The 26,058-nt window shown below is 31.0% G+C and overlaps 1 protein-coding gene and 1 long non-coding RNA gene across 4 annotated transcripts in view; one reads left to right on the top strand and one right to left on the bottom strand.

The window, feature by feature from the left end:
* Positions 1-546: 546 nt before the first annotated feature.
* LOC114255327 overlaps positions 547-26,058 on the bottom strand; it is a 190,696-nt gene continuing 165,184 nt past the window's right edge. The window contains exons 6-7 of the long non-coding RNA XR_003626617.2: positions 19,456-19,625; positions 547-1,179 (exon numbers count right to left, since the gene is read on the bottom strand). This is a non-coding gene — a long non-coding RNA (uncharacterized LOC114255327). The remainder of the gene's footprint in view (positions 1,180-19,455; positions 19,626-26,058) is intronic.
* LOC105837206 overlaps positions 4,341-26,058 on the top strand; it is a 38,731-nt gene continuing 17,013 nt past the window's right edge. For 2 of the 3 annotated variants that reach the window (XM_036283726.1, XM_012681784.3), the window contains exons 1-6: positions 4,341-5,115; positions 17,996-18,056; positions 21,084-21,201; positions 23,810-24,043; positions 24,655-24,911; positions 25,724-26,017. In XM_036283726.1, the coding sequence (XP_036139619.1) occupies positions 18,004-18,056; positions 21,084-21,201; positions 23,810-24,043; positions 24,655-24,911; positions 25,724-26,017 (956 nt within the window). In that variant the 5' untranslated portion in view covers positions 4,341-5,115; positions 17,996-18,003. The remainder of the gene's footprint in view (positions 5,116-17,995; positions 18,057-21,083; positions 21,202-23,809; positions 24,044-24,654; positions 24,912-25,723; positions 26,018-26,058) is intronic. The other variant, XM_012681786.3, reaches the window with a different exon arrangement.

Genomic DNA, 26,058 nt, shown 5'->3' with positions numbered 1-26,058 from the left:
GTAGCACTTTCGATGTTTGCAGGCCGCACCGTCGACAATAGCCGCATGCAGCTACCGACGAACACGCTGGAAAACTGTAGGCGAACAAAGCGAAAGCACTGAGCGAGATCAAAACGTCAGATAAAAGTCGTATCGAAGCGCCAGTAGGTACCGATGGTCGTCTGAATCCTTCTTTCGAAAGTTTTCGAAACTGTATAGTCGTGCAAGGATTCGATTTACTGCGGATATTACAGGAAATTGGTGGTTCTGGGAAATCTTGACAAATTTAGAAAATTTTTAATGTTAAACTCACGAAACGTGAATGTCTGGAAAATCTTTTCTCGAAAGTAGTTGGGTATTTAAAGCATTTAAAATTCATAAAAGTAAAATTGCGTATAAAATAGAGAACGTTATGAAGAAACAAATATATATTTTACATATTCACGATCCTATCTGAAATACTCGAGTCTTATGAAAATAAAATTGTCTATGTTTTTCTATAAAATAGAAAATGGATTGAACATAAGTATTGTAAGACAAAAGATATATTTTTCAAATTTATACAACTTTCAATATTTTTTTTTTTTTTTATTACCATATAATACTTCAGATTTCATTACATATTCAAAGAAATTGCGTTCAAACCGTTGATATTGATAAATCATTTTTTTCTTCTTTCCAAAAAAAGGTCAAGATTATAGATGTACACGATTATTAATTAGATTATCTAGCTTATCTATTGATAATGGTAAAGCGTTGCATCTCAAGTATACAATCTGTATGTGCTTGTATATATTTACGTAAAGAATATTTAATAAAATAAGATTTAACGAGATATTCAAAATTCCACGTTGAAATTCCCCGCGTTGAGTATTATTATATTAAAACGACGTTGTAATACATAATCTAGGTTGTCTGTATAATGTACCTTTTAAAATGCGCCGGGTGACAGTATCTCCGCTTCGGGTCTATTTGTCGCGCGGCGAACATTTATTTCTCCCCTTCAGCTTTGTAAATCTTACTCAGGAGCGAGCCGTCCGTCTTCGGTCCTTTCTGCGCTGCTTTCTGCGCCGCTTTCTCTCGTTCTTTTCGTTTTACCTACCGTTCTCTTCTTATCCATTTATCCTGACTTTTTTTTTTCGACGACTCTCGCTCCCTCTCTCTCTCTCTCTCTCTCCCAGCCAAGAAGCACCCTCGGGCCTGCAACGAGATTTATTGTTTTCGATCAATCATCCATTCCAAGATTGTCTCGGGCGTAGAGTCATATCCAATTATGAGGAAGTTAATTTTTCATATAGAGAAAGATAGTAATCTCGTTATACTAGCGCTGAGTTTCAGATATATAACAGGCTGCCTCTTCGTGTGTCAAAAAGTTATACTACGCTTATACGAAAAGTACGATATCTGTGATATTTTATAATCAATATCTACATCTGTACATTGAGTTTAAATTTATGTATTTCAACTTCATGAAATATCTCAAGTTCGTTAATATTACGTCCGCTCAAGTGGAAGTTTCCGCGAGTTTTCAAACTTTCCTTATAACACTTTTAATTTTGTAACTCTTGTTGCAGATACATGTATTTGGCGACCTTGCCGGTGACATATATCACTTCGCGCGCCAGTCGCTACAGTTGGAGAGTTGGACGAGGAAAGAACGCATTTGTACACCGCGTGTCCAAGATCGAGTCGAAATGTTGGTCGGAAAAATAAAGAAACACTAAGAAGTTCTGCTGCCTTCGTGATTTACAAGAGCCATATGGACGTAATAGACTACAGCTTAATAGAACGCGAAATTCTAGTCCCGCACAAAAATGACCCAGATTCGTTTCCACAATATTCCACGCCGGTATTAACATCTTTCGGCTCGAATCGACGCCGGCGGCGCGCGGCGGCCGTGGTAATTCGCTTCGGTTCGCGGTTAATATTCGAGATTGCTAGGAAATTTCAGACATTCACGAAACTTAGGAGATCCTTCCTCGTGTACGCAAAATACAAGAATTCCGTTATATCTAATGCCTGCCTCAACGAAATTCTATCGATACGTTTACCTCTGATATCTATCGGTCCAAAAAATTGCTATCGAAGTTATGTAGTTTGCATATTTAGAAAACTCAGTTTTAAACGCGTATTTTATATATATATATATATATATATATATATATATATATGTAACGTGTGACTTTTGAGAAAGTCTTCCAACTCCAACTTTTATTAAGTTAAGTGACGACATAGAAAGATAGAAGATTATATTTATAATTATGTAATAGTTCGTTGAACAACATTATTACTCCTTAAGCTACTTTGCATCCGTAAATCAAGTTCCGTAACTATCGAAGTTTCCGATCGGCTCCTAACGTCATCGAGGAGAATGAAAAACTTGGAGCCCCGCTGATGATAGAGGTTCTTATCGTCGGCCACTTGTAAATGACCCATCTCGCCAGCGACCTTCAAACTCTTCAATAAGGAATCAACGACGATTGTTCTACCTTGGCGACGATCGATGGAGAGTTTTGAACATAGCAAGAAGACAAATGGAGAGCTAGTGAAGGAACTCCTCGAAATTTTTGAAGGGAAAAATCGTGATTTTGTCCTGATAAGTTTGTCTCGGTCTTTTTTATTATAACTGATATCATCTCGGTTGATTAAATCGAGGGTGCGAAGATTGTTGTCTTATTACAGCTGCATAAACGTTATTCGATTACACGTTCGGAGGGCGTAAGATTATTTTTAATGAGCGAAATAACAACTTACGATTAGTATTACTTATTTTTGTAAGTATACAATTCTCGATGCCACGTAAGAAAAATATTCATACGTCTTCACTCCGATACTTCTAGAGATTACATCGGTTCTCATGCGGAACATGATGACATTTCTATTATGCTTCATTCAAATTTAGATTGCAGCGAGATAATTAAATAATTTACTTAATTGCTGTGCTCGTAAGATCTTCCAAGTCTTTTTGTTATAAAATGTCTCATTATGAAGATTTAAAAGCAGAACATCTTATCGCATTTATATAAAAGGAACGTAACATCAAAATAATGGAAACAATGCGACTGCCAAGAGAAAAAAAAATCGCGATATTATCTATAAAGGAGAGACATAGAAGAGAGATTACAAAGGAATGATTCTTCAAATGTTGTTTGATCCCTTCCAATATGACGACGTTGACTGTAAAGTAATCATTCGTTTCTTATTAGAAATACGATTGAACGGAAAAATCGAACGCAAATATTGAAGTAGATCGTATACCAAAAAGAATTCGGAAAAATATGCTGGTGTGCAATCAATTCATAGCCATTGAAGACCTGAGTCTTTTAACAACAAAATAGTTTTTAAAAACAAAATTCCCCTTTTAATACAATTCACATCACGTCAACCAGACAAATCGGAACATTTGTTTGTATAACAAAAATATCCATTTCAAAAAGAAAGTTTCTGCAGCGAATGCATCTTATGATCACTCTATGTTCCAGTACATCCTTTAAAGAAGCTCTTCTTCAAGCAACAAAAAAGAAAATGATAAAGATACAAGAAAGTTATTTATCTCACACATTTTTTAAATAAATGTATGTTTAAATATTTTTTTATCTATTAATTTTCTTGGTCTGTTAATTTTATTTGCTCTATCTTATTCTAGTATTTAATTCTTGAAAAGGTCGTTTACAAAATTTCTAGTTTCGTAACTTTTGAACTGGTGTTCTTGTTGAAGAAGAATTGACTTTAAATTTAGAATTAACTTGAAAAGATAAACGGAAAATAGCATGGTGGATTTGAGACACCCTGTGTACGGCAAACCGCTGTTACCTCGATGGGCATTTTACCTCTCTCTAAAAGGACAGTCGAGCGAAACCGTCTGCGAGTGAGGTAAACCCAATGAGTGAAAGAAATTGTCGCGAACGTTATTGTTGGCGGAGAGAAGCGAAACGACAGGCCGTGAAGTCGTGATGAAGCGAGCAGAGGCGCAAGCTTGCTTTCGACCGAGAGAGGAAAAGAAAGAAAAAAGATAAAAAGAGAGTGATAGATAGATAGATAGATAGATAGATAGATAGATAGATAGATAGATAGATAGATAGATAGATAGATAGATAGATAGATAGATAGATAGATAGATAGATAGATAGACAGACAGATAGATAGATAGATAGATAGATAAAGATACAGAAAAAAAGAAGAGAGAGAGAGAGAGAGAGAGAGAGAGAGAGAGAGAGAGAGAGAGAGAGAGAGAGAGAGAGAGAGAGAGAGAAGACTGCCTGTGCGCGAGTCCTGGGTGGTAAAACGGGGAGGCAAAGAGGATGCTAGAGGACCTGGAAGGGTGCCTAGGATGCGACGCGGTGGGGATGGGTCGGGATTGGCTTTTCGCGAACGTGAAACTCAGTAGTACGCTACCACCCACGCACGTAGTACGCACGTTCGCTCCACGTGTGCTCTAGAAGTTTATCCCCGTTTCTTACATCTTACAACGCGTGTTAACAACGAGGGAGTCCCTCCCGGGCGAAGATTCCTCCGGCGCGTCTTGGTGGCGGAATAATTTGTAAGTACATCGAGCTGGGAGCATTCGTACCTGTCGTAACACGAGGATAGAAAAGACGGTCGGGCCGTTGAAGATCTCAAAAATAAATAATCGATGTAAAGTTCGTGTCAGTCCGCAATATTGTGACGATTATCAGAGCCACGTAAAGAGAAGACGGAGCGAACGACTTGCGTCTGTACAATATTTGCGGATGTCATTTTCGTGATGTGAAGCGAACGAGGGATTCCCCGTCAGGGAAAACACCACGAGGATAAGCGAGAGCACAACCGGGTGAATGCCACGAGGCTCAACAAATCTCTGGTATTGAAAAAGAAATGAACCAACGGCAACGTAATTTTCCATTTCATATATTCGATACGTGACTTTCCGTTTCGACGATTCGCTCTATTAATTCTCCATCGAGGAACAAAGCAATTAAAAATTGCAATGTCGTATCCATAATGGAAATATTCAAAATGACAAATTTACGTTACGCGGAGCAAAGAATTTTTCGCATTGACAATGCCAAGATCACAGATTTCGTAAGACGAGACGAATGCAGGTTGCCTTGAAAAAATCAAGAAAAGATCGAGGACTATAACTGTCTACAGTATAAGGTGAGTTTAAAAAAAAATAAATTAAGATTGTTAAGAAATAAAAATTATTAGATTACTTCAGTCTCGATTCAAATTTGTATTAGTTTTTTTTTTAAATAAAATAAGGTACAATTATCGACCTTTTGATAACACATATATCGAGATACAATATTCATTAATAACTTATTAATTAATTAATAACAAGATTAGTAATAATATTTAAAAAATTAGACGTAATACAATAAATAATATTTTTCTAATTTATTTACTAACAATTATCTGTTATAAATAATTATAAGTTAGTAAATAATAAGTAGTAGTAGTAGTATTGTGTATATAAGTTTTTATTTATATTTATATATATTACCAATTATTAAAAAATATATATTAACATGTAATTAAAATTATATTATACATACATAGAATGCTTAATCATCATTTTAAAAATGTTTACAAAATTATACAGTTTGTTTTATTTTTTAGGTAAATATTGATATTTCTATATATTTCACACATTCCTTTCTCGAATATGTTAAATAGAAAAGTATATTAAATCGTATATGCAAACTATTTCAAAGAAAAATAATACTTAAAAAAGTTCCAAAAATTTATAATAAAAAATAATATAATGTTTACTATTTTTTTCTATTGGTAATAATTAATGTATCTTGGTTATTATTACTATATTTTACGTTTTTTCTCTATTATATAATCATATATAAGAAATCAATATATGGCATTAAGATAACAAATAATGTGACAGAATGATAATAGATATGAAATAAAATTAATTTGGGATAACTACATTTGTAACTGTAAAGACTATAATGGCGTTATAAGTTTAGTGGCAAAGAGTGGTACAAATAGATATTTTGATCCAAGATAAGACTATTTTCGTGTTTTCTTGCGTATAAAACATACAACGTAAAATATTATTAATATAGGTTCCATAATTACATTCCAATATAATACTACTTTGAATATTACTATATCTAATAATTTATATTAAATTTATAATATATAATAAAAAAAGTTTATCAAAAATAAAATTGAAACATATTGGGATATAATTCTTGTTCGTTAATAATCAGTAAATTAAAAAAAAATTCTAATTTATATTACACATTCCATATAATTTTATACAATTACAAAATTTATCGATTTGGATTGTACAATACATTTTTATTTTGTTCAATGTATCATTATGATTTTAAAAATGCCACTCAATAATGATCGAAAATCCGGATGTGAGAATAGATAATTAATTTTTTTATGAGTTATTAAAGCTTTATTATACAGTGAATGATAGTTCATCAATCGACTCGAGTACTATGCGTGTCTAGATAAAAGGTACTGTAAAGATATCGAATGCATCTCCTGTATACTTGGGTTTTACAATCTTTATTTTTATTTTGATTATAACCACGAAGCTGCAGAGGCGCCATTACTCATCTCGCATGTATTCTATTAATAAAATAAAATAAAATAAATTTTAATATTATAGAAAAATAAATTATTTATCCTATAAAATAAACATTACAAATTTTTAAATATAAAAAATGTATATTAAATTATCTTTAATAATAAGACATAAAGAGATTTATTTTATTTTTGTTTTCTTAAAAATTAGATTAACGATAAATTAAAATTAAAGATAACAACTGTTATTGCTGTTACAACTTATTTATTTCTTATTGTTTAGAATTATGTATTTTATACACCTGATTTTAATTTATTTTATAATATTCTTCTACCCACTAATATGTATACCGGTAAAGAATATTGAATTATTTTGACCAGTATTTAGTTATTATTTCACATTAAAAAAAATTATCGACTTAACATAACGACTCTAATGAAAATTTAATTTGCCATATTTTCGTGGTAATATATTGCGCGAAATGAAAATATAAGGAGCATAAAACGAATATTACCCGCGCCTTACGCCCATTTTTCATCTTTTTCGGGAAGCTCTTCTGACATTAGTTATATAAAATTGAAAAATTTACTTTCAATTATAAACTTAACATATTGCAAATTACAAGTATTACAAGAAATTGCAATTGACAAAAATGTGTCTTATAGTTTAATAATAAATAAGACAAACAAAACAGTTTATAATCAATATTCATAGATCATTAGTATCATAATTATCACTAGTATCATAAAGTTAAATATTAAATATTAAACAGATATATGAACAGAATAACACAAAAATAAAAGAAAAAATATTATTTTTCAATCAAAACGGATATTTCAAAGTATTTGATAATGTTTCTATATATCCATTTACATATATATATTTGTCAATTGTATAAACTGCATGCGAATATTATTAAACTTGAAACAAAAACAAATCATAAATTGAAGCTAAAAATAATATTTCAATTATACTAATCGTCAATTTTTAATAACGATACTGATAATAAATAAGCATTATAAAAAATTGTAAAGAACCTATTGTAAAAAATATCCAGGCAAAGTACTATTAGATCGTTTAAAATGTATGCAGCTTCGGTTACAAACATCTTCGGATGAAAGGAAATTTCCTACGCGCATCACAGCTGTAGGAGGATTCAATTCTGCAAGTAACTAGATAACGTTTGCGGTTATCCCGACGCTGCTTGAGCGTTCGTCTTCATTAAATGCAAAAGCGCTAATTGAATATTCCAAGAAACGGGATACCGCTATCTCTTAAAGTGGAAAATAGACAAAGATACCGCACGAAATTTACAAATAAAATTTTACAAACATCATAGCATCTCTTGATATCAAATTGAAGATCAAACAAATGACACGATTAAGTAATATACGTAAATACTTTATTTATTAACAATTTTATTTATTTATTTAGTTAGAAGAAGAAAAACATTACACAACTAAATCATTAATAAGACTAAATAAAAAATAACTTATTTGTTGTAAATAAGAAATAAGCTTTCTTGAGAAATTATATGATATATTTTCAGTTACTTTAATTAATGTACTCTTTACGGAAGAAATTATTTTCTTTAATGTGTGATTTTCCTAAATGTATTTATATTGCACATAATGCAGGTGTCCTTTATAACGTAACTTTGGCAACGACACGATGTAATTTTACGAGGTGACATGACGGATTTTCGCTATCTTTTTCACATGTTTTTCTTTTATGGCGGTTAGGAAAAAGTGTCGATCGCTCGGGATAAAGATGGTGAGATTGGAAGATCGAAGATTGAACGCAGTCGTCCGTGTGACAAAAGCCAAAGTCATAAAATTTTGCCGTGAAATAGAATTTTTACAAACTGTAATGATTATTTTATTTCGATCTTATACCATTTCATACTATTTTATACTATTTCTAACTACACTAGTCATCTTTTACTCTTCGCAATCTTATCGTTTAATTATTTCTTATACACACAGCGATATAGAATTCCTGAAATTGTCTATATTATAATATTTAAACCTTATAAAACTATTAAAGTAAAAATTATATAAATTATTATTCTTATGCAAAGCAGCTCCATAAAATGATTTGTGATAATTCGTCAAATTTTACTAGACTTGTTGGGATGAGATTGAGAAATTTGGATGAAAATATCATTATTTGAGACACAATATGCTTCTTTGTACAGCTTGTTTTATAATTTATTCTTTTTTTGGAAAAGGTATAGTGTGACATGTTATACTTAGTTTCACTCAACGGTCTCTCCTTTGTACATTATATATGTTGCTGCAAGAGAAACGCAATTACGCTTGCAATGTACCAGAGTTTTCGCCGAGAGGATGACACACTGGAATTCATTGATTTTTTTCTTTCACACCGTAAAAAAAAGTATCGATCGCACAGGACGAAGACCATCTGACAAGATATACCGGGGAATATGAAATAATGATGCGTGATATGAAGGAGGGAAGATATTACAGCTTTAAAGAAAATCTCTTTTCACGGCAATGAGGCATAACAAATTTTTTACGTCCTCCTTTTCAATAGTTAATGTATTTCCTAACGTACTTTTTTACTAAAAAAATTATATGTATTGCCGTCACATAGAAATTTATTTGTTACTAATACTAAAAATATTTTTTTCCAATTTACTTAAATGCATATATAGATTTTTAAGAAGCTATATTCGTACAACTCGTAAAACGTTTAGAATCAATTAAATATCTGTGTTATTACATTTTTTTATAATTTTTGAGATGTCAAAACAAATGACTTATGATAGAACAGAAACAAACAATGTTACTTGTTGAAGTCTAGTAAATTATCTTAAATATACAAGAAGTTAACGTAAAAATTAATTTATCACGTTATTAAAATATTCCCTGTATTTGCGGTAACGTGCCATGCATAAATAAAACCGCTTTTGCTTTGAAAGTAAAAATCATGGAACCCAGTTACTTCCACAAAATCGCTTGTCTGTTTCGAAAAATCTCCCCGTCGCTTAAGGTAGATGCGAACGTAAAGCTTCTCGCGATGGGCATTTCCTTCCCTGGAAGGAACACGTAATCGAAAAACGACGTGGCTCTCGTCTCTCTCTCTCTCTTTCTCTCTCTTTCTTTACGGTAAGAAAATCAATGTTATCAAGAGGGTTTCTGACCGAGAGGAGGAATTAAGTGTCGGGTGCTCGGTACGACCTTACCTGAAAACAATTTAATAAGAGACGTTTGATTCAGTCGCTTACGTATTTCCGCGACTAAACTCCCGTTTGCTTCCTTTTTATTGCCCCCCCCCCCATTCCTCTCTATCCTCTTTCCTTTCTGATGAACTATGAACATCCGACGTCAAGTTTCCGTCGTGTATGATTTAAGCGAAACGAGTTGTCACACGTTGTCCGATTTACGTGTCCTCGCGCATGGCCGACGGTCGTGTATAAATCTACGCGCTATGAATACTGAAATGGCAGATTGATTTATGATCGGGAGTGTCCTTTTTCTTTTTTTTTTTTTTTTTAATTTTCGGTATATGTCATAACGCTCGCGCGCAGTTTATTCTGTCTCCAAATAGAATACTCGGATTTTTCTATTTGCTGACGAATTACAATTTTCAGTTGGCATGTTTGCAGCGAATATCTGATGCGAAATGAATACCCATGTGCGCGTAAGATGATTCGACTAATATGTTTGCACTAATAGTATTCTCAATTATTATAATATACCTCTGCTGTCTCTGTCATTATAACGATTACTAGATTTATCTACAAACACGCCAGGGCAATTATTGTGATTGAGTTTACGCGGTAAGGTACGACAACAAGCGCGGGCTGTTTTTCTCTCAATCAGCTCTGCTCTAATTCTTTCGCGAAATACGATGCTATTACGCTCGTGAACCACAATTTCTAAGACGTTTAATTCTCCTCCGCTGCCAGACTCCGCTCGCTCAATAACTTCGGCTCGATCGTTTCGACATTATACGCGATAGCCATTTATGTGCCATTATCCCCGAATATGTGGGAAGGCTGAAGGATTTGCGGATTTTCTGATCCGGCGTTGTCCTGCTATACACAATGCCGGGCAAGAGGATTCTTACGTATGTAGAGAGATTGCACGCGAGGAAAAGCAAGCGGGAGGCGAGTAGCAGAGAGTAAAAGAAGCGGAGGAGGACGGATAAAGTAGATCCGCGAGAAAAGGAGGAACGGTTGATGGCGAAAGCGAGATATACGTCGGATTTTTATATTATACATATTGTACAGGCACAGGCTGAATCCCGCGGTTGAATGAATTTTGAATACGCGGCTAAATACGCGGCAGCGATATATCTACAAGATCGATAAACGGTGTGTTTTCGCGAGAAATGGACAAGCGTACAAACGGACATGTAGATAGCTATCGGACGTTCGAAATTTCCGCCGCCAATGACATGTAGTTCGTTCGGCCGATGGTAGAGCTTCACCAGACGCTTCGATGACTCCTCCACAGGATAAAATCGCGATCACAGAGCCGAGCGATCGTCGCGGTATTTCGGGTTTTTGAAACCCGTTTGACACCCGAGGGCGTCGCCGCGTCGAACGCGATCGAAATACAAACAGAATTTATTTGTAAGAATCGCGATTTATATAAACGTGACGCAACTATGATAAACGGTAGCTACGTCGGCAGGTGGTCATCAGAAATAGTGTATTTGTCTTTCTATTGTATGTCATTTCTACTGTAGGTCATTTCTATTATACGTCATTTCGGATGTATTCATAGTGTAACGATTGAAGCGAGCTATTTGTTTCCGTTGTAGGCTGCTTGATCCGTTTGCAAGCGCTTACACGAAGCTTACAAGCGCTTCATCAAGAGTATCTCTATCTATTGAAAATGGAACGCTGATCTGCATATTGAACTGCGCAAGGAAAACCCAAAATATACACGTTGCCCCAAAATTCAACGGAAAATAAATATAATAATACTGTTGTAAGGTTTAAAAGCAATTTTTTTTTTAATGTAAAGATCGATGTTATTATTTTTCATAATATTTTGTTACCATCTAGTACCTTTTCCAATAATTAAAAATTACAGATTAAAGTTGTAAACTGAGATCTACTTTAAATTAATTAATGAATAATGAATTTTCCACTTTAGTAAGATTTCATCTTCAATGACTCGATGACTCAAAGAGTATTCCCTCCTCTCTCTCTCTTTCTCTCTCTCTCTTTTATTGAAGTTAAAAAAATACATGCAACAAATTCTCAAAAATTGAGTTTAAACTTTATAAAAAAATAATGCTTTACATCTACTTTTTTCTCGAATCTAAAATATCCCACATTAAAAACTTTTGAGTAACTTGATTCAATAACCATTTTATTTATTTGACAAAGTTCGACTAACGGATCCATAGCTATAGCTGGATGATTAAATATGATTAAATAAAGTTTTAAAAATAAAACTCATCTTTTTTCAGAGGTTACATTTTTATGATAACTCGTACGTAACGGATAAGAATGAAACCCTACGTAAGCTTTCTGAAAGGGCTCGAGAACTTTCCGTCCTTGTCTCAAAATACTATCCTTGTCTCGAGATACCCCAATTATTAGACAACAAGATTCCTGAAAATTCTCTTTCTTAGTATTTATCCAGTATATATACGTTTCTACATATTATTTTTATGAGTTCAGACCCAAGTCTTATCTTATTTTTCTTTCTAAAATTGTTTTAAGGTGTTATTAATATATTAAGAAACGAGAGAATTTTAACTTTTTTATTTAGTCATTTATTATCTATTCTTTTCTGTTCCTTTTTATAAAAAGAAGTTTAAACAATAGTGACTACATATTTTGTTTTCTCAATATTATACGTAATAAAAGTATTATAATTTTTGGATATGCATATTATTTATAACTATGTGGTTTAATATTCTTATATAATCTTTCTTTTATTTCCTTTTTTTTCAGAAGTGTAATAGTAACTTTTTTGTAGTAGTATATATTACACAAATTTTGATTTACAATTTAATATTTTATTCTTCTTCTATGAATTTTCGGATAATAAATTATTCATTTAGAAACTTTTCATTGCAAGTGTATTTTTCAAAAAGATTGCAGGTACAAACGTTGTTCTATCAGACCGAGTAAATTAATTGAGTTTGCGAAAGTTCTATCTAAGGAAAGCTTTGCACAATATTATCAATGATATAAATTGATTCAATCTACGGAATGCGAAGAAACGACACTAAGACGGCTTCTATTGTACGATATGATTGAGCCAAGTCCTATTTCGTAACACGTTTCCCTTTGGCACGATATTGTATTCTATTTATACAACATTATTGGGGAATTTTTACACAAAATGTTTGAAATTATTTTCTTTTATTTATAAATTCTTTGATCAATTTCGGATCAAACTCGTAAAATATTCTCATATTTAATAAACAATTGAAAATAAGAAATTTTCCGCAAATTGAGTTTTGTGGCTTGATATACTTTAATAGAAACAAAATTTAATTATTGTTTCTTGACAAAACTTAATTTTTGATTACTATCTAATTGTAAACAAATTATGTTTCTACAAGTTAATTTAATTTACAAACGTATTTAATATTAAAAAATTATATAGTATATATATACAAAATACTTATCAAATAAAATTCTTTTAAGAAATATATCTCTATCTCAAATGCATGAAAGAATTTACAGATTGCAATGATAATCTTGTGATACTCCACATTTGTCTGTAAACTAAATACTGGATTAAATAATAAATAAAAAGGTTTCAACTCCCTTACATTGTTAATGATAAGTGTGGGCGTTTCAGTGACATTAAAATAATTATGTAGATGTATGCAAAAGATGCTTATACATATTTTGCATTTATGCTACTCACGGCATTTACCTTTTTCTTTTTAACATACAAAGTGCAAGGCAATTTAATTTTAATATATCAATAATAATGAAAAAGAAATTAAGAAAGGACTTAATGTTTAAAATGTAAAGAAAAGTACAATAAAAATGAATCGGAAATTTAAATATTTTATATAAAAAATTTGAATTTAATTTAACCTTTGCATATATACATAATTAAAAAATCTGACACATAAATTAAAAATTCGCCCGAACACGTTTTGATTTACTTTAGTCATTTTTCAATGAAAATCAGAACAATACGAATACAATATTGTACAATATCAATCTCTTTTGAACATATTATACATTGTGAAAGTGCGATCTCCGGTAGATTCTGGCCTAAGATATTCTCAATACATCTGGCTAACCAACTGATGTGGCTAATGGAATTCGATTCTTCCTTTGGATTATGATACTGCACATGCGATACTGATCTCAGGCTGTTACATTCTCACACTCCATTAATTATGATATCAATTTTTACATTGTTCTAACTTCCGTTAAAAATGACTTTAAGTAAGTCAAAACGTGTTTGGACGAATTTTTCACTTATATATTGATTTTCAAATTATGTATAAATCCAAATATTCTTCTTTAAATTTGTTCATATTATTTAAGCTATTTGTGTATTAATTTCCGCGCCGATTTGTATAATCCTTTATTGTACCTTTCTGTTTTTTTTTCAATAATAATAATTAATAATTATATTGAAAATATCAATTGATATCTGAGCAATTTAAATCTTCATATAATAAACCAATTATGCATCTTTTTAATAAAACGACTTACGTGCAAGAATAAAAATTCTGAGAATAAATTATTTCAGATTGAATTCAATAGGTACATACATATAAATTTTTTAATATATTACCATTTTACCGCTGGTATATTGAAGATATGAAAAATACGTATAAATCGACAGATATGGCGCTATCGAATATATTTTACGATCGATAGAGGAATTACCCCTATAGTAGGTCACGCGCACAAGTCGAGGAAGACACGTAAGAGGGATGTGAATTAAACGGAGTTACATTAGAGAGAGGTGAATTTCTAATTAGACCAACTGTCCCTTTAAGTGAAATTTACTGTGAATGCCCCGTATTAATTGGCTGCTACTAGTGCTGATTAAACGAATTGTTTGCCAATTCGCTATTGTCGAAGTATTCCATTTGACGGAGATGATAAGGCGTGTGAATGTACGTGCTATACATTTTCCACATATACGTGCCCTTACGATACTTTTTTACTTGCAAATTATTCGATTATTCGCGTAGCATACGACGGCAATTCCATCGAAATGCAAGCCAATGTAAATACAGTTAAACATTAAACACAGGCGTTCGTATCCTCGTTAGTAGCGTAAAATTAAATTTGCAAGAAGAGATATATGGCGATAACGTATCGCTTCACTTTCGAAAGCACGGAACGGTGTTATCGGTTATTCGATATTAAATGTAGAATTTATGTTTTTATTTAATATTCAATATTGCACGTGCCATATTGATTGCGAATTATAGAATTTTGATGGAAAATTGAAATACATTCAGTCGAGATTTTACACATGTCTTTGCGAACAAATTCGTAAAGATAGAAGAAGAAAAGAGACATGTCAACTGTTGTGTTCATCGTGAGATTATAAAAAGTAATTAAAATTAAAGAATGGCTCCACGATATTCAATATCTTCCAATTTCGATATTTGCGCTAAATGTTACCAAGTAAATGAAAATTCTGTTAAAATAATGTCCTCGTCCAATAGAGCGACAAGTATGATCATATTATTAACATCTAATTAGAACTTAATTTGCAAAAAACCCTTCATAACATAAAAGTCACGATATGGATCTCTTCCTGTCAAAAAAGGTCGAATTTTACGAAAAATAACAATACTATTTATCCATTGGCACATTCTTTGTCGATTTCTTAGCTTTTGTTTAATTTTAAATCTCGATTCGAATAGCGGGATATAAGAGAATTTAATGGAACAATGTAGAAATGTAGAGGGACAAATCTGAGTTATCTAATCAAAATTCTGAAGCGTCTGAAAGCGCAAAAGTTCAGCGAAAAAAGAAAATCTACAGAAAGAAAAAAAGGAACGAGTCGAGATAAACACGATGAAACCGATTTCCGAAGTAACGCTTTTTCACGCGCAATATCCTTGACTCCGCAAGCGGTCGCCAAAGTAGTTGTATAATGAAAAGTGGCTGAGACCCCTTCAACGGAATTCCGACGATCTTTTTTTTTCCTGTTTACGCAGTCGTACACCGATGGGAAAATTACTTTCCAACCAAAGTTAGCTTCATAAGAAATGAAAAGCTACACGGATAAAACGGTTCCGGATAATTAAAGTTTTTTTTTTCCTTTTTTTCTCTGATGCCGCAAGAGACGGTGGTCCTAAAGATTCGATCGAAAATCCAGGATACTAGGTACTGCGAAAAAAATTTTTTCAATATTTTTATCCGATGGATCTCGGAATATGTATAAACGTTTGAGTAGATATACATATGACAAATTTTCGTAATTGCCACTCTTAGATATTACATCTCATTATAGTTTCATTTATATTTGTTAGAAACATGAATTTTGCTTAACAATACATAATTATAAATAATTATTTTATAATTTTCGTCGACAGCCATATCGCGTTTTAAAATACCAGTTCTCGTCCGATAAATGAAATCAAACAACGTTGAGCATGGTTAGTACTTGGATGACCGCTTGGGAAAACACCATGTGCCGTTGACATTAGTTTTGTCAACAACCATATTACGTTCATTTTATAATCTTCCTTTTTATTGACATTTTTATTTATGTTCCTAATTTTAATTTGTTAATTTTGTTTTAAAAATTATATTGAGAAAAATATCTGGTAAGATTAACTAGAATTCTGGTTAATTTCACCAGATACTTTTCTCAGTGTAGCAAACTATACATTCATTAAGCAATGGCATTGCTTAAATTAAACATAAAAAAACACAGACATAATTTTAATAATTTAACGAAAACGTTTCTACTTTGCAATCTAAATATTAAATAATTTGTGTTCATAATGCTTAATTAAAATTTTAACATTATGCAAATATATGCACTACTTCCGACGCATGGATAACTAAAAATTATTTTCAGATTTACATCTATATAATTAAATTTTTGGATACTTTAGCAGAATTGAATTTCTCGTGAAGGAAAAAAATGTGATTTATTTGCAGTCGAGCATATCGCGCATTTCTTCATTCCAAAAACAAATTCTAATTTACTTTCTAAACATCGAGATGAGAATCACGTGACGCCGAATGATTGAATTTAAAGCAGAAGTGTGTGTAACAAGGGTAGTACAAATGGATATTGGTTGCAGATCAGGTAGAGAAGGGTTTCTTAACCAGGTATAGAGGACTTATGTATGCACGTTGAAATATATAGACATGAAAGGAAATTGAATAGTGCTTTCATTTGACACACAGGGAGCCAAAGCTCTGTCATCATTTCCAAACCGACCATTTGGTTAAAGGGCCAATCTTGTCGATCGAAGCGACCACGTGCACGTGATATCGCATTTATATCGATTTGAAACCGCATATCGCGTAACCGATATGCCGGTGCATACGATTGGACCCGTTCGTCATACTGAACGGTGACCATAAATTATTTTGTTCACATATCCATACCATATCGACACCTGGAATCAAACGTTGCAACGCATAGAGATTTGTCCTGTCTACATTTCCATGATATTTGACTAAACTCTCTTGTACCTGCTGCTCGAATTGAAATTTAAAACTGCAAAACAAGAGAAAATAAAGATACTAATTTTCATTATTTTAGATTTTGCTTCTTTATATGATAAATATACTTCATATATCACTAATAAATAATTTGAGAATTATATTTAAGAGAATAATTTGTTTAATATACTTAAAAAGATCATAAATCGTATATTAAATTATTTTAAAGGATATAAAACAATGTTTTTAATAAAATTCTTATTATTTTGTCTTAATTATATTGTTAAAAACATCGCTCAAAGTATATTAAAAAAAATTCAATATTACTATTCTACATGTAAATAGAGAAAAGCGCTAATAGTATTTAATTATAATTAAGATAATTTTCTTATAATTTATATTTTAATATATTTATAAGCATTTAAAAAAATGCAATATATATATTGTATTATTTTTGTATATATAATATTTTTTTTCGACAAAAGAATTATCTGTTAAATGAATGATAAAAATTACTTTATACAACTGAGAGGAATGCGGCCAACTTTAGTAATATTAAAATATTTAGTCATAAAAATTAAGCCACTGGAATTGTAGTAATGTTACAAGGAATTACAAGGAATTCGGTCGTGTAAAATTTAATAAAACTCAAATTTTGAGAGTGAAATTTTGTAATTTATTACGCAGATATATATTACATTTGATTAAATCGTATTAATAGCATGACGTTAAACATCGTGACGCATTATTATAGACACGATTTTACTTCAAACTTTCACATCTTATCTTGTAGACAATTGATATTTACGATTGTATTGTATTGCATTGTAGTCTCTTTAAAAAACGTATCTTTGTTTTGCATGTTGCAGAAATCAACATGTCCGCTACCGAATCGTGTGATGATGACACAAGCCCGACACGCCGACCGAGGTAAGAAAGTTTTTGCCTATAATTAGATACTAGATATTAAGTATGTAGTAATACCTGAAAAAGTTGAAATAGTTCTATTCACGACAAACTGAAAAGTACTATATTTAATTCGCTTTACCGTTCGTTTTTCGCTAATAATTTCGACTTCGCTTTGTGTCACGATAATGAAGGACCTATGAATTTCGTGGAAAGTATAACTTTTCCACGACACGTCAGTAATTAATTTAGTGTAAACGCAGCAGGATATTTAATCAGACGGCGAGTTAGCGGTGTTCATCTACTTTTCTCTCTCTCTCTCTCTCTCTCTCTCTCTCTCTCTCTCTCTCTCTCTCACTTTCCTCTCTACTAATTAAATAACAACTTGCCGTGCATTAATTACAATAATACGAGAGTCCGAGCTTAATACCCGAGAACCGCGGGTTGCTACAAGTGTGCGGATGATGTATACTTTCGCTGGGAATACAAACTTCGTTATTGTGTGGTAACGAAATACCGCAATATGTCGTGTCACTAGCTAAACGTGTTGTAGTTATAGTGTTTCCGCTAAATTGATCCGTTCTAGGAAGAGCGGTAATTAAAATATCTATATAAGTTTGCATATTTTTTTCTGTTTGTATGCGATAAATATTTATATAAATGTTAAAGTGATATAAAAAAGTATCTAATAGCATGTTCGTACTTAGAAACGCGTTTAAAGTTTTGTAGTCATAACATACGCATCTTGTATCTAATAAAGAGAAAGTTATGCAGACATTTAATAACATGCAAAAGAACAATGCGTTAATAAATCAATGAAAACAATTTTAAAAGATTTAATATAATTAATTTTTCTCTCATAAAAATTTACAAAGTAATATATAATCCTGGAAAGTGTTTTTTTTTTTCAATTTATTTCTTTTAAACTACTGTTACACACAACTGATATTTTTGTTTCAAATAAGGCATGTTATTTGCAATACAAATTAAAAAAGAATTGCAATACAAATTTAAAAAAAACAATACAACTTACATAAACATCTGAAAATTAATTTTCATAAATACATTATTTCTATTGAAATTTAGTATTGTCTATTATTCTACGCAGAAGATAAATATCATTGCATAACAGTTGCTGCATGGAAAATGTAATAAAATTTAAAAAATTTCAGGAAAGAGTAAAACGTGTTATACAATACTCGGAATTTTATTTTAATCTCCTAGAGATTGCCATCTCGTTTGCCATTTTATAAAAATATAATTTTTCAACTTTGAATTTATTAGTGTCTTACTATATATAATGTATATATTATTATATACGTAACTTACTTATATTTTCTTTTTTCTTTTCTTCATTAAATTATAAATTTAAAATGTAAAATATTTTGCCCCGCAAATAATTGTTCATAAACTTACTAAATACCTTAAGCTGTGAGAACTCGTGATTTCTCGATGCTATGCAGTGGTTCCTATGTTAACAGTATGCTTGAAGTCAATAGCGAAGCTTTGACCGAACTTGAGGTATTAGCTTCTGTGCCACAGCTTTTGCTAATCCGGACTCGGTAGACGGGGTTTGCAGTTGACCTGAATCCTCTTGCGGAACAAAAAGAAAACCAAAGTTAAAAACGACAATAGAAACAAAACTATAATGGGAAAAGAATGAGGAAGGCCATTCTGAAAAACATCTGTTTCAATTTTTATCGCAAAGAAACTAAATCGGGACACAATGAATTTCATTTTTTGGAAGCAACACAATATAAATAATAATGATAATCTCAATGTGAAAAAAATATTTCAACTAATCTGTTTTTTTATAGTAAACAGTGTAAAGTAAATATTTACAACGGTTACAACGGTTATAATATTATTTCGTAATGCATAAATTTTATGTACGCTTAAAGCATTTAATGATGAGATTAACATTTAATTGAATTCCTTCTAATGATAATTCTTACGATCGTTAATTATGACGCGTAAGCAGTAGCAAATGTTAGTACTTACACGGTTAATAACAAAAAAGAATGTTTCTATCTTTTTATTAAACAATTAAAAAATGGATTTTTTAGTTTAAAAATTGAATTACAATTTGCGCGTTTGGAATTTTATAATAACATTAAAAACACTTTTTTTGGAGATTACAATAATAGTAATATCAATATATGTAAGTATTAATATTAAAAGTATTAAATGTTAATATATATTGATAATAATATATTAATGTAATATGTGTAATATAATACCTGTTTATTAATAATAAATCATAATTCTCAATCCTGAAAGATTATCGCACGAATAATAAAATGTGCTCAGCAAAACGAAACTCTTAATTGCGTACTTTTTATTATCTTGTTTACATTTTAATCATTTTTAAATATTTCGAAATAATGAAATTTAGCGAACAGCATGTTATAAATGCAGAAATATTGCAAAAAGTTTTTAATCATTATGTTAACTGTAACAGAGGAAAATTCGGGAGAAACAATTTACATTGATGAACCCAGAAATTGGTTTTCATTATACTTATAATAACAGCAATTAGTGTCGATTATGCGTTTACACACAATTGCGGCGAGAAACGTAATATTTGTGGTTAACACGCTTTACACGATATTATATCGCTTTCCGTAATGTTTTAACGTGCACAATTTGTGATAAACGCATGACAGAAAAGATATACATATAAAAAAAGCACATATCTTTTTCACGAAAACCAATAAGCATTTTTTCAGTCCTATTCGATTTTACACAATTTTATCTGATATATAAAATTTTACAACGTTTAGTAATAAACAGCTATGAATAAATGATGACTCAAACCGACCAACAATTTTAAAGCAAATAAAAACAGCAGAAATAAGTGAAATAAAATACTTTCATTATTTATTGTAATTGTAATCATATATCCAAATTTTCTGCTATATTTTAGATTAATTACGTTTATTTCTAAGTGTATTAAGATGCTATAAATTATTAATAATCAATATATAACTTTTCTAATATCCATTGAAATCAAGAAAAAAACAACCAAAGATAATGTAATTCTTTTTACAGGGAAAACAGAATTTATAGCGTTATCTTACCAACCAAAACATCACTGCTTCCGGAACTACCATGCACTGGAAATGATATACCGCCACCAATACCACGTCGACATTCTGCTACACCAGCGGTAAGAAATTTATTTTATTTTATTTCTAATTATTTAGTCTAGTAAATTAGTATTTTATTTACGTTTAGATATTTTTGAGCACATTATTTCATTTTAAATGTGTCTCTTTAATTCAAAATTAAATGTCTTATTTAATAAATCACAACACACACTTCACAAATAAAACAACTCACTTAGTATGCTTTGCACAAATCATTCGTTACAGTTATTACTAATATAATTATTATTATTAACATATTTTTTTTATATTGTGTAAATAATTAAATAAATTGAAATCCTATAAAACTGCGTTTAAAAATAGATTTTTCGTTTATTTTATATTATATCAACATAGTAGAAAATATAAAAAAGTATAAATTTTATAGCAACATATAAAAGTTTTTGATATTTTTTATATAAGAAGACATTCAAAATTTAAAAAACAAAATAGATATAATTTATTATAAAATATTACTTAACGTCAAATATTATTATACATGTACAATAGCAATGTCGAGTAATATGCATTTGTTTAAGGAGATGTAATTAAAAAAATCCAAATGTTTCAATCTGTTCAAGAATTATACAATATATTATTTAAAGCGAATCTAATATTTTTAAATAAATAAAACTTTAAAACCGACTCTGATTATATCGATCCTTCAGTCTTAAAAGAATATTAATTACTAATGCATATATTCATGTCTGTCAGTTACCTATTGTAATGTAAACGTTGTATATGTCGAACAATTGAGAGATATTAAAGCGGAAGTTACTGGAATGATTAAGGGGAAAAGGAGACGGCGAGAGATACTAAAAGGATTTTCGAACTTTGTATCTCCTCCTACACAGGTAAGTTTGGAAAGTTACCGCATGGTCGGTATTCTAGCGTACCACATAATCTCGACACCTTAAATCACACGACTAAAGCTCAGTAGTTAGTGGTATGCCGCTACTTTGCGAATTAATATCAGTGAATGAGAAAGATTGTTCGACAAAATTAGAATCTTGTGCCAAAAAGGAAGAAAAAAGATGATTTATGAAAAAGAAGATGATTGTAAAAACACAGAATGCTATTTGCGATAATTTGTCGCATTATGATAATGCAGTCATCAATATACAGAATGCAAATAACATGCGTATTGTTATGTGAAAAATAAACATAAAATATATAAGTACCATAAAGATAACTCGTATAAAAAATTGCGTTTGTTTTATTTTCTAAATTGCATTGCGTAATATAACTTTATAAAATTGTTTTAATTTTTTAATTTACAGGACAATATGCGTACAAAAAACGCATATTTAAATTTGTTTAATTTAATTTATATTTAAAAACTTTGGGTTGAAACTAAATAATAATTCTTGATTTAACAGAAAAGAAAAATCTACAAATTAAAATTTGGCGCTGCGATAGGTACACAACATCTTCAACAGCTGACATTAATACATACTGGACACACACAACACGGCATTCACTAACATTGCAAGTATTAATGAGTTATTTTTATAAAATATTTCTTTTTCTGTTCAATTTTAATGTAATTTGACAAGAATAAACAATTTAATTTTATAAAATCTGTTATAATATTAATAACATATTTTAACATAAATACAAATTTCCATTTATTATTTACATTCATCGATTTGTATCTTTGTTTTGAGCCTTTATAGTTATTAAAATTATTTTTAAATAATTTAATTAAATAAATAATAAATTTTGTTATATAGTTGGCTGCTTTTGCACGAAAAATTTATAATATAAAAATACTTTAAATATGTATATTAAATATATAAAATATTTTTAATATCTATATATATACAATAACTAGATTATTAAAAATTAAACCTTTTCTTTAGCATATAAAAGCGTTACGTTAATTAAAACATCAGTAGACAAATATTTTTTATCGACATAAATTCGAGAATTATAATGATACTCAAAATTTCGAAAGCCATGCTAAAATCATTGAAAGTACTCGAGGTATTAAAGCGTGATTCACGTTTGAGAGAGTTTGTCGACGATAAATGTTTGAAACTAATGAACTTGCGTGTTGCTTCACGTGTGTCAACAAGGCAGTTAAACTTGATGCTTGTCTTCGAATGATGATAAGCGTTGTAACTTTGCGCGTAACTTTCACGTCAATTTATGCAAATCACGTAGCTCGTTGCCAGTGAGAATTCTCATTATGAAACGGTGATGTTTCCACGTCAAATTACGAATCCGTTTAACTGAAGTACGATAAATAGAAAATATTTTTTTCAAAAGGAAAGGCTATTATTAAAAATTGTATCTCTCTCTCTCTTTCTCTCTCTGTCTGTCTCACACACTCTCTCATTCTCATACAATAAAAAATGCAAGAATTAAAATAACAGAAAAATAGTTTTGAAAGATTTAAATTTGACAGAACAATAATTTAATCCTTAATTTTTAAATGATAAGAAACTTGTTTTATCAAAGTTTCCAATTTATATTATTCAATCTACTCCAATGTAATAATTAATACCAATACAATTTTCAATATTAAACTTTTTATTAAATAATAAGTTTTCAAAAGTTCTTCTTGTACTTTCTATAATTAGAGTAGGAAGAGCACAAAAACAAAAACAATCTTTATTCTTGGTGCAGGTAGCACCACCTCCGATTCCGCTGAGGCCACCAGCGATCCCGAAAAGAAGCAAGAACGAAAAACCTATACCATTGCAACTTACAACTAGGCAAAGCAATCAAGTAACTCCTTGTAAGAGCGATCCTTCGTCCGCACCTTCACCAGGAATACCGGCTTCGTGGAACAATGTCGACTCGACAAATCAAAAACTTATAGATTTGGGTACTTTCAGAAATCAGAATCAAGCGTCACAGGTGATATTAACTGTCTCTATATTATTTTTAGTCAAATTCTTTAAAACTTAACAAACCACTAAAAATGATATAATTATTAATCTTCCTATAATTGAGCCTTAATCAAGTTATGAAGTGCAAAGCAATATCCTCATACTCATGCAGTTATAAAACATATTTTCTAATAATATGGACACTGAATCGAAAATAAATTAAATATTATTTATATTCTAATAGTCCATCGTTAATAGAAGAAGAAAGAACGGACAAAATTAGATATCTTGTATGTTCTTTTTCTTAAGTGATATTAAAGTTGATATCTACACTAAAAAAAAATTGTTGATTTGACAAAATTTTCCAACTAAATTAAAATTTTGTCAGTTCAAGAACTTATACATTTAACTTATATGCACAAATTTTAACTCAAGTATTTATATAGTTAATTGAAATATATAAATACTTGAAAAGACAAAATTTAATTTAGTTGAAAAATTTAGTCAAATTAACAACATTTTTTTCTCAGTGTACCGCGATTTGTTACCTTAAACACGAATTAATCGATTTAAAGCGCACTAAAATTATTATTTTATTCAGGATGGAACTCATTTATACGAAATTTCGATGAGTTGCAGGATTACATGCTGAGTTATAGCGGAAAGGACTCGCGGGAAACGAACGAGCAAAATAACGATTTTGTGGCTGACTTCGAGCAAGCGAATTTTCAAGAAAGACATAAGCTGCCACAACATTCGAGCTTTGAAGAGTTGCAAAAGGCCTCCTTGGACCTCGAGAAACGACTTCACGAGAGAATTATTAAAAGCGCTGAGATAAAGTTCGAGAATCCGAATGGCCGTCAACAACAGGGCACAGTAACATCGCGACATAACAGGTAATAAAAAAATATGCTATTTACATGGGATTCTATATAATTTTTGAAAAAATATTTCCCGAGAGAACGGTTGTTGCGCATTGTCGTGCAAATGATTGCCACCGTGTACGTATAGAATCATCTCGTCACGCTCGCCGAGTACTTATTTTCAGCAGTCAGCGTTAAAACTACTCGAATGCAGGATTTTGCTGTGCGCTGTTGCATTCGGTCACAAGTTTATCATATGTCGGCTCGGACTAGCCTGCAGCAAGATATTACAGACGATTACGCTCACGATAGGTTCGTTAAACGAAGCGTAAGTCCAGGTTCCATTATCGGTGAATCTGAGACGAGAATACTCGGGAATTTTTGAAACCGCCAATACAGTTTTCCACCGTCCAACTATCTCTCGTTTAGAATTTCTAGAGTATAATCTTCGAATCTAAATAGTATATTGTGGAAAGAAATAACGGGGCAATACTTTTCGGAAGCGTTTATGTATTATGTTTATTTTGGACACATTTACTCTATACTGTAGAATAATTTGAGCTATCTTTTTATTCTCAATTATTATGTTAAACACAATTGGTGTTTTCGTCAAGGGAATTTAATTGCTCGATCCCGATGCTCGTTGGGAAAAACAATAATCTTCAATATTATGTTCTTCCACATCTTTTAATATTTATAAACTAATAGATAGATCCAGTAGACTTATTAATAATAATTCTAACGTTTCTGTGATAATTCAGAAGAATTCGATCAATAAGTGAGAAGTAATGTGATTTAACTTTGGTGATTTTAACTCATAAGAAGTTTCTCTTCTGTTCATGTAGACAGCAAAATTTGTCAAAATTTACGAAAGAAAACGAGCCCGAGAGCTGCGAGCAAAAAGAATCGTCCGAGAGCAAGCCCAGAGAAGAAATGGCGTTACCGCGAAGGGAGATTTTTCAAAAAGATGAATTGAAGTATGCGACGATTTTAACTTCCGGCCGTGAGCGACGATCAAAGTTCGAGGAGCTGCAGGCAGCCTCGAAAAATCTAGAGAGACGTTTACACGAAGACGACGATTATCGTCGGCGCCAGGAGATGGAGAGACGGATAAGCAAAGACAAGCCACCTAGGTACAGGTAGCTTTTTTCTTATCGAATGGCAGCTTACAGAATTTCAT

Source organism: Monomorium pharaonis, chromosome 3, assembly GCF_013373865.1.
Source record: "Monomorium pharaonis isolate MP-MQ-018 chromosome 3, ASM1337386v2, whole genome shotgun sequence".
NCBI lineage: Eukaryota > Metazoa > Arthropoda > Insecta > Hymenoptera > Formicidae > Monomorium > Monomorium pharaonis.
Note: the sequence above shows the minus strand (reverse complement) of the source record. Positions and strands in the feature narration are given on the sequence as shown.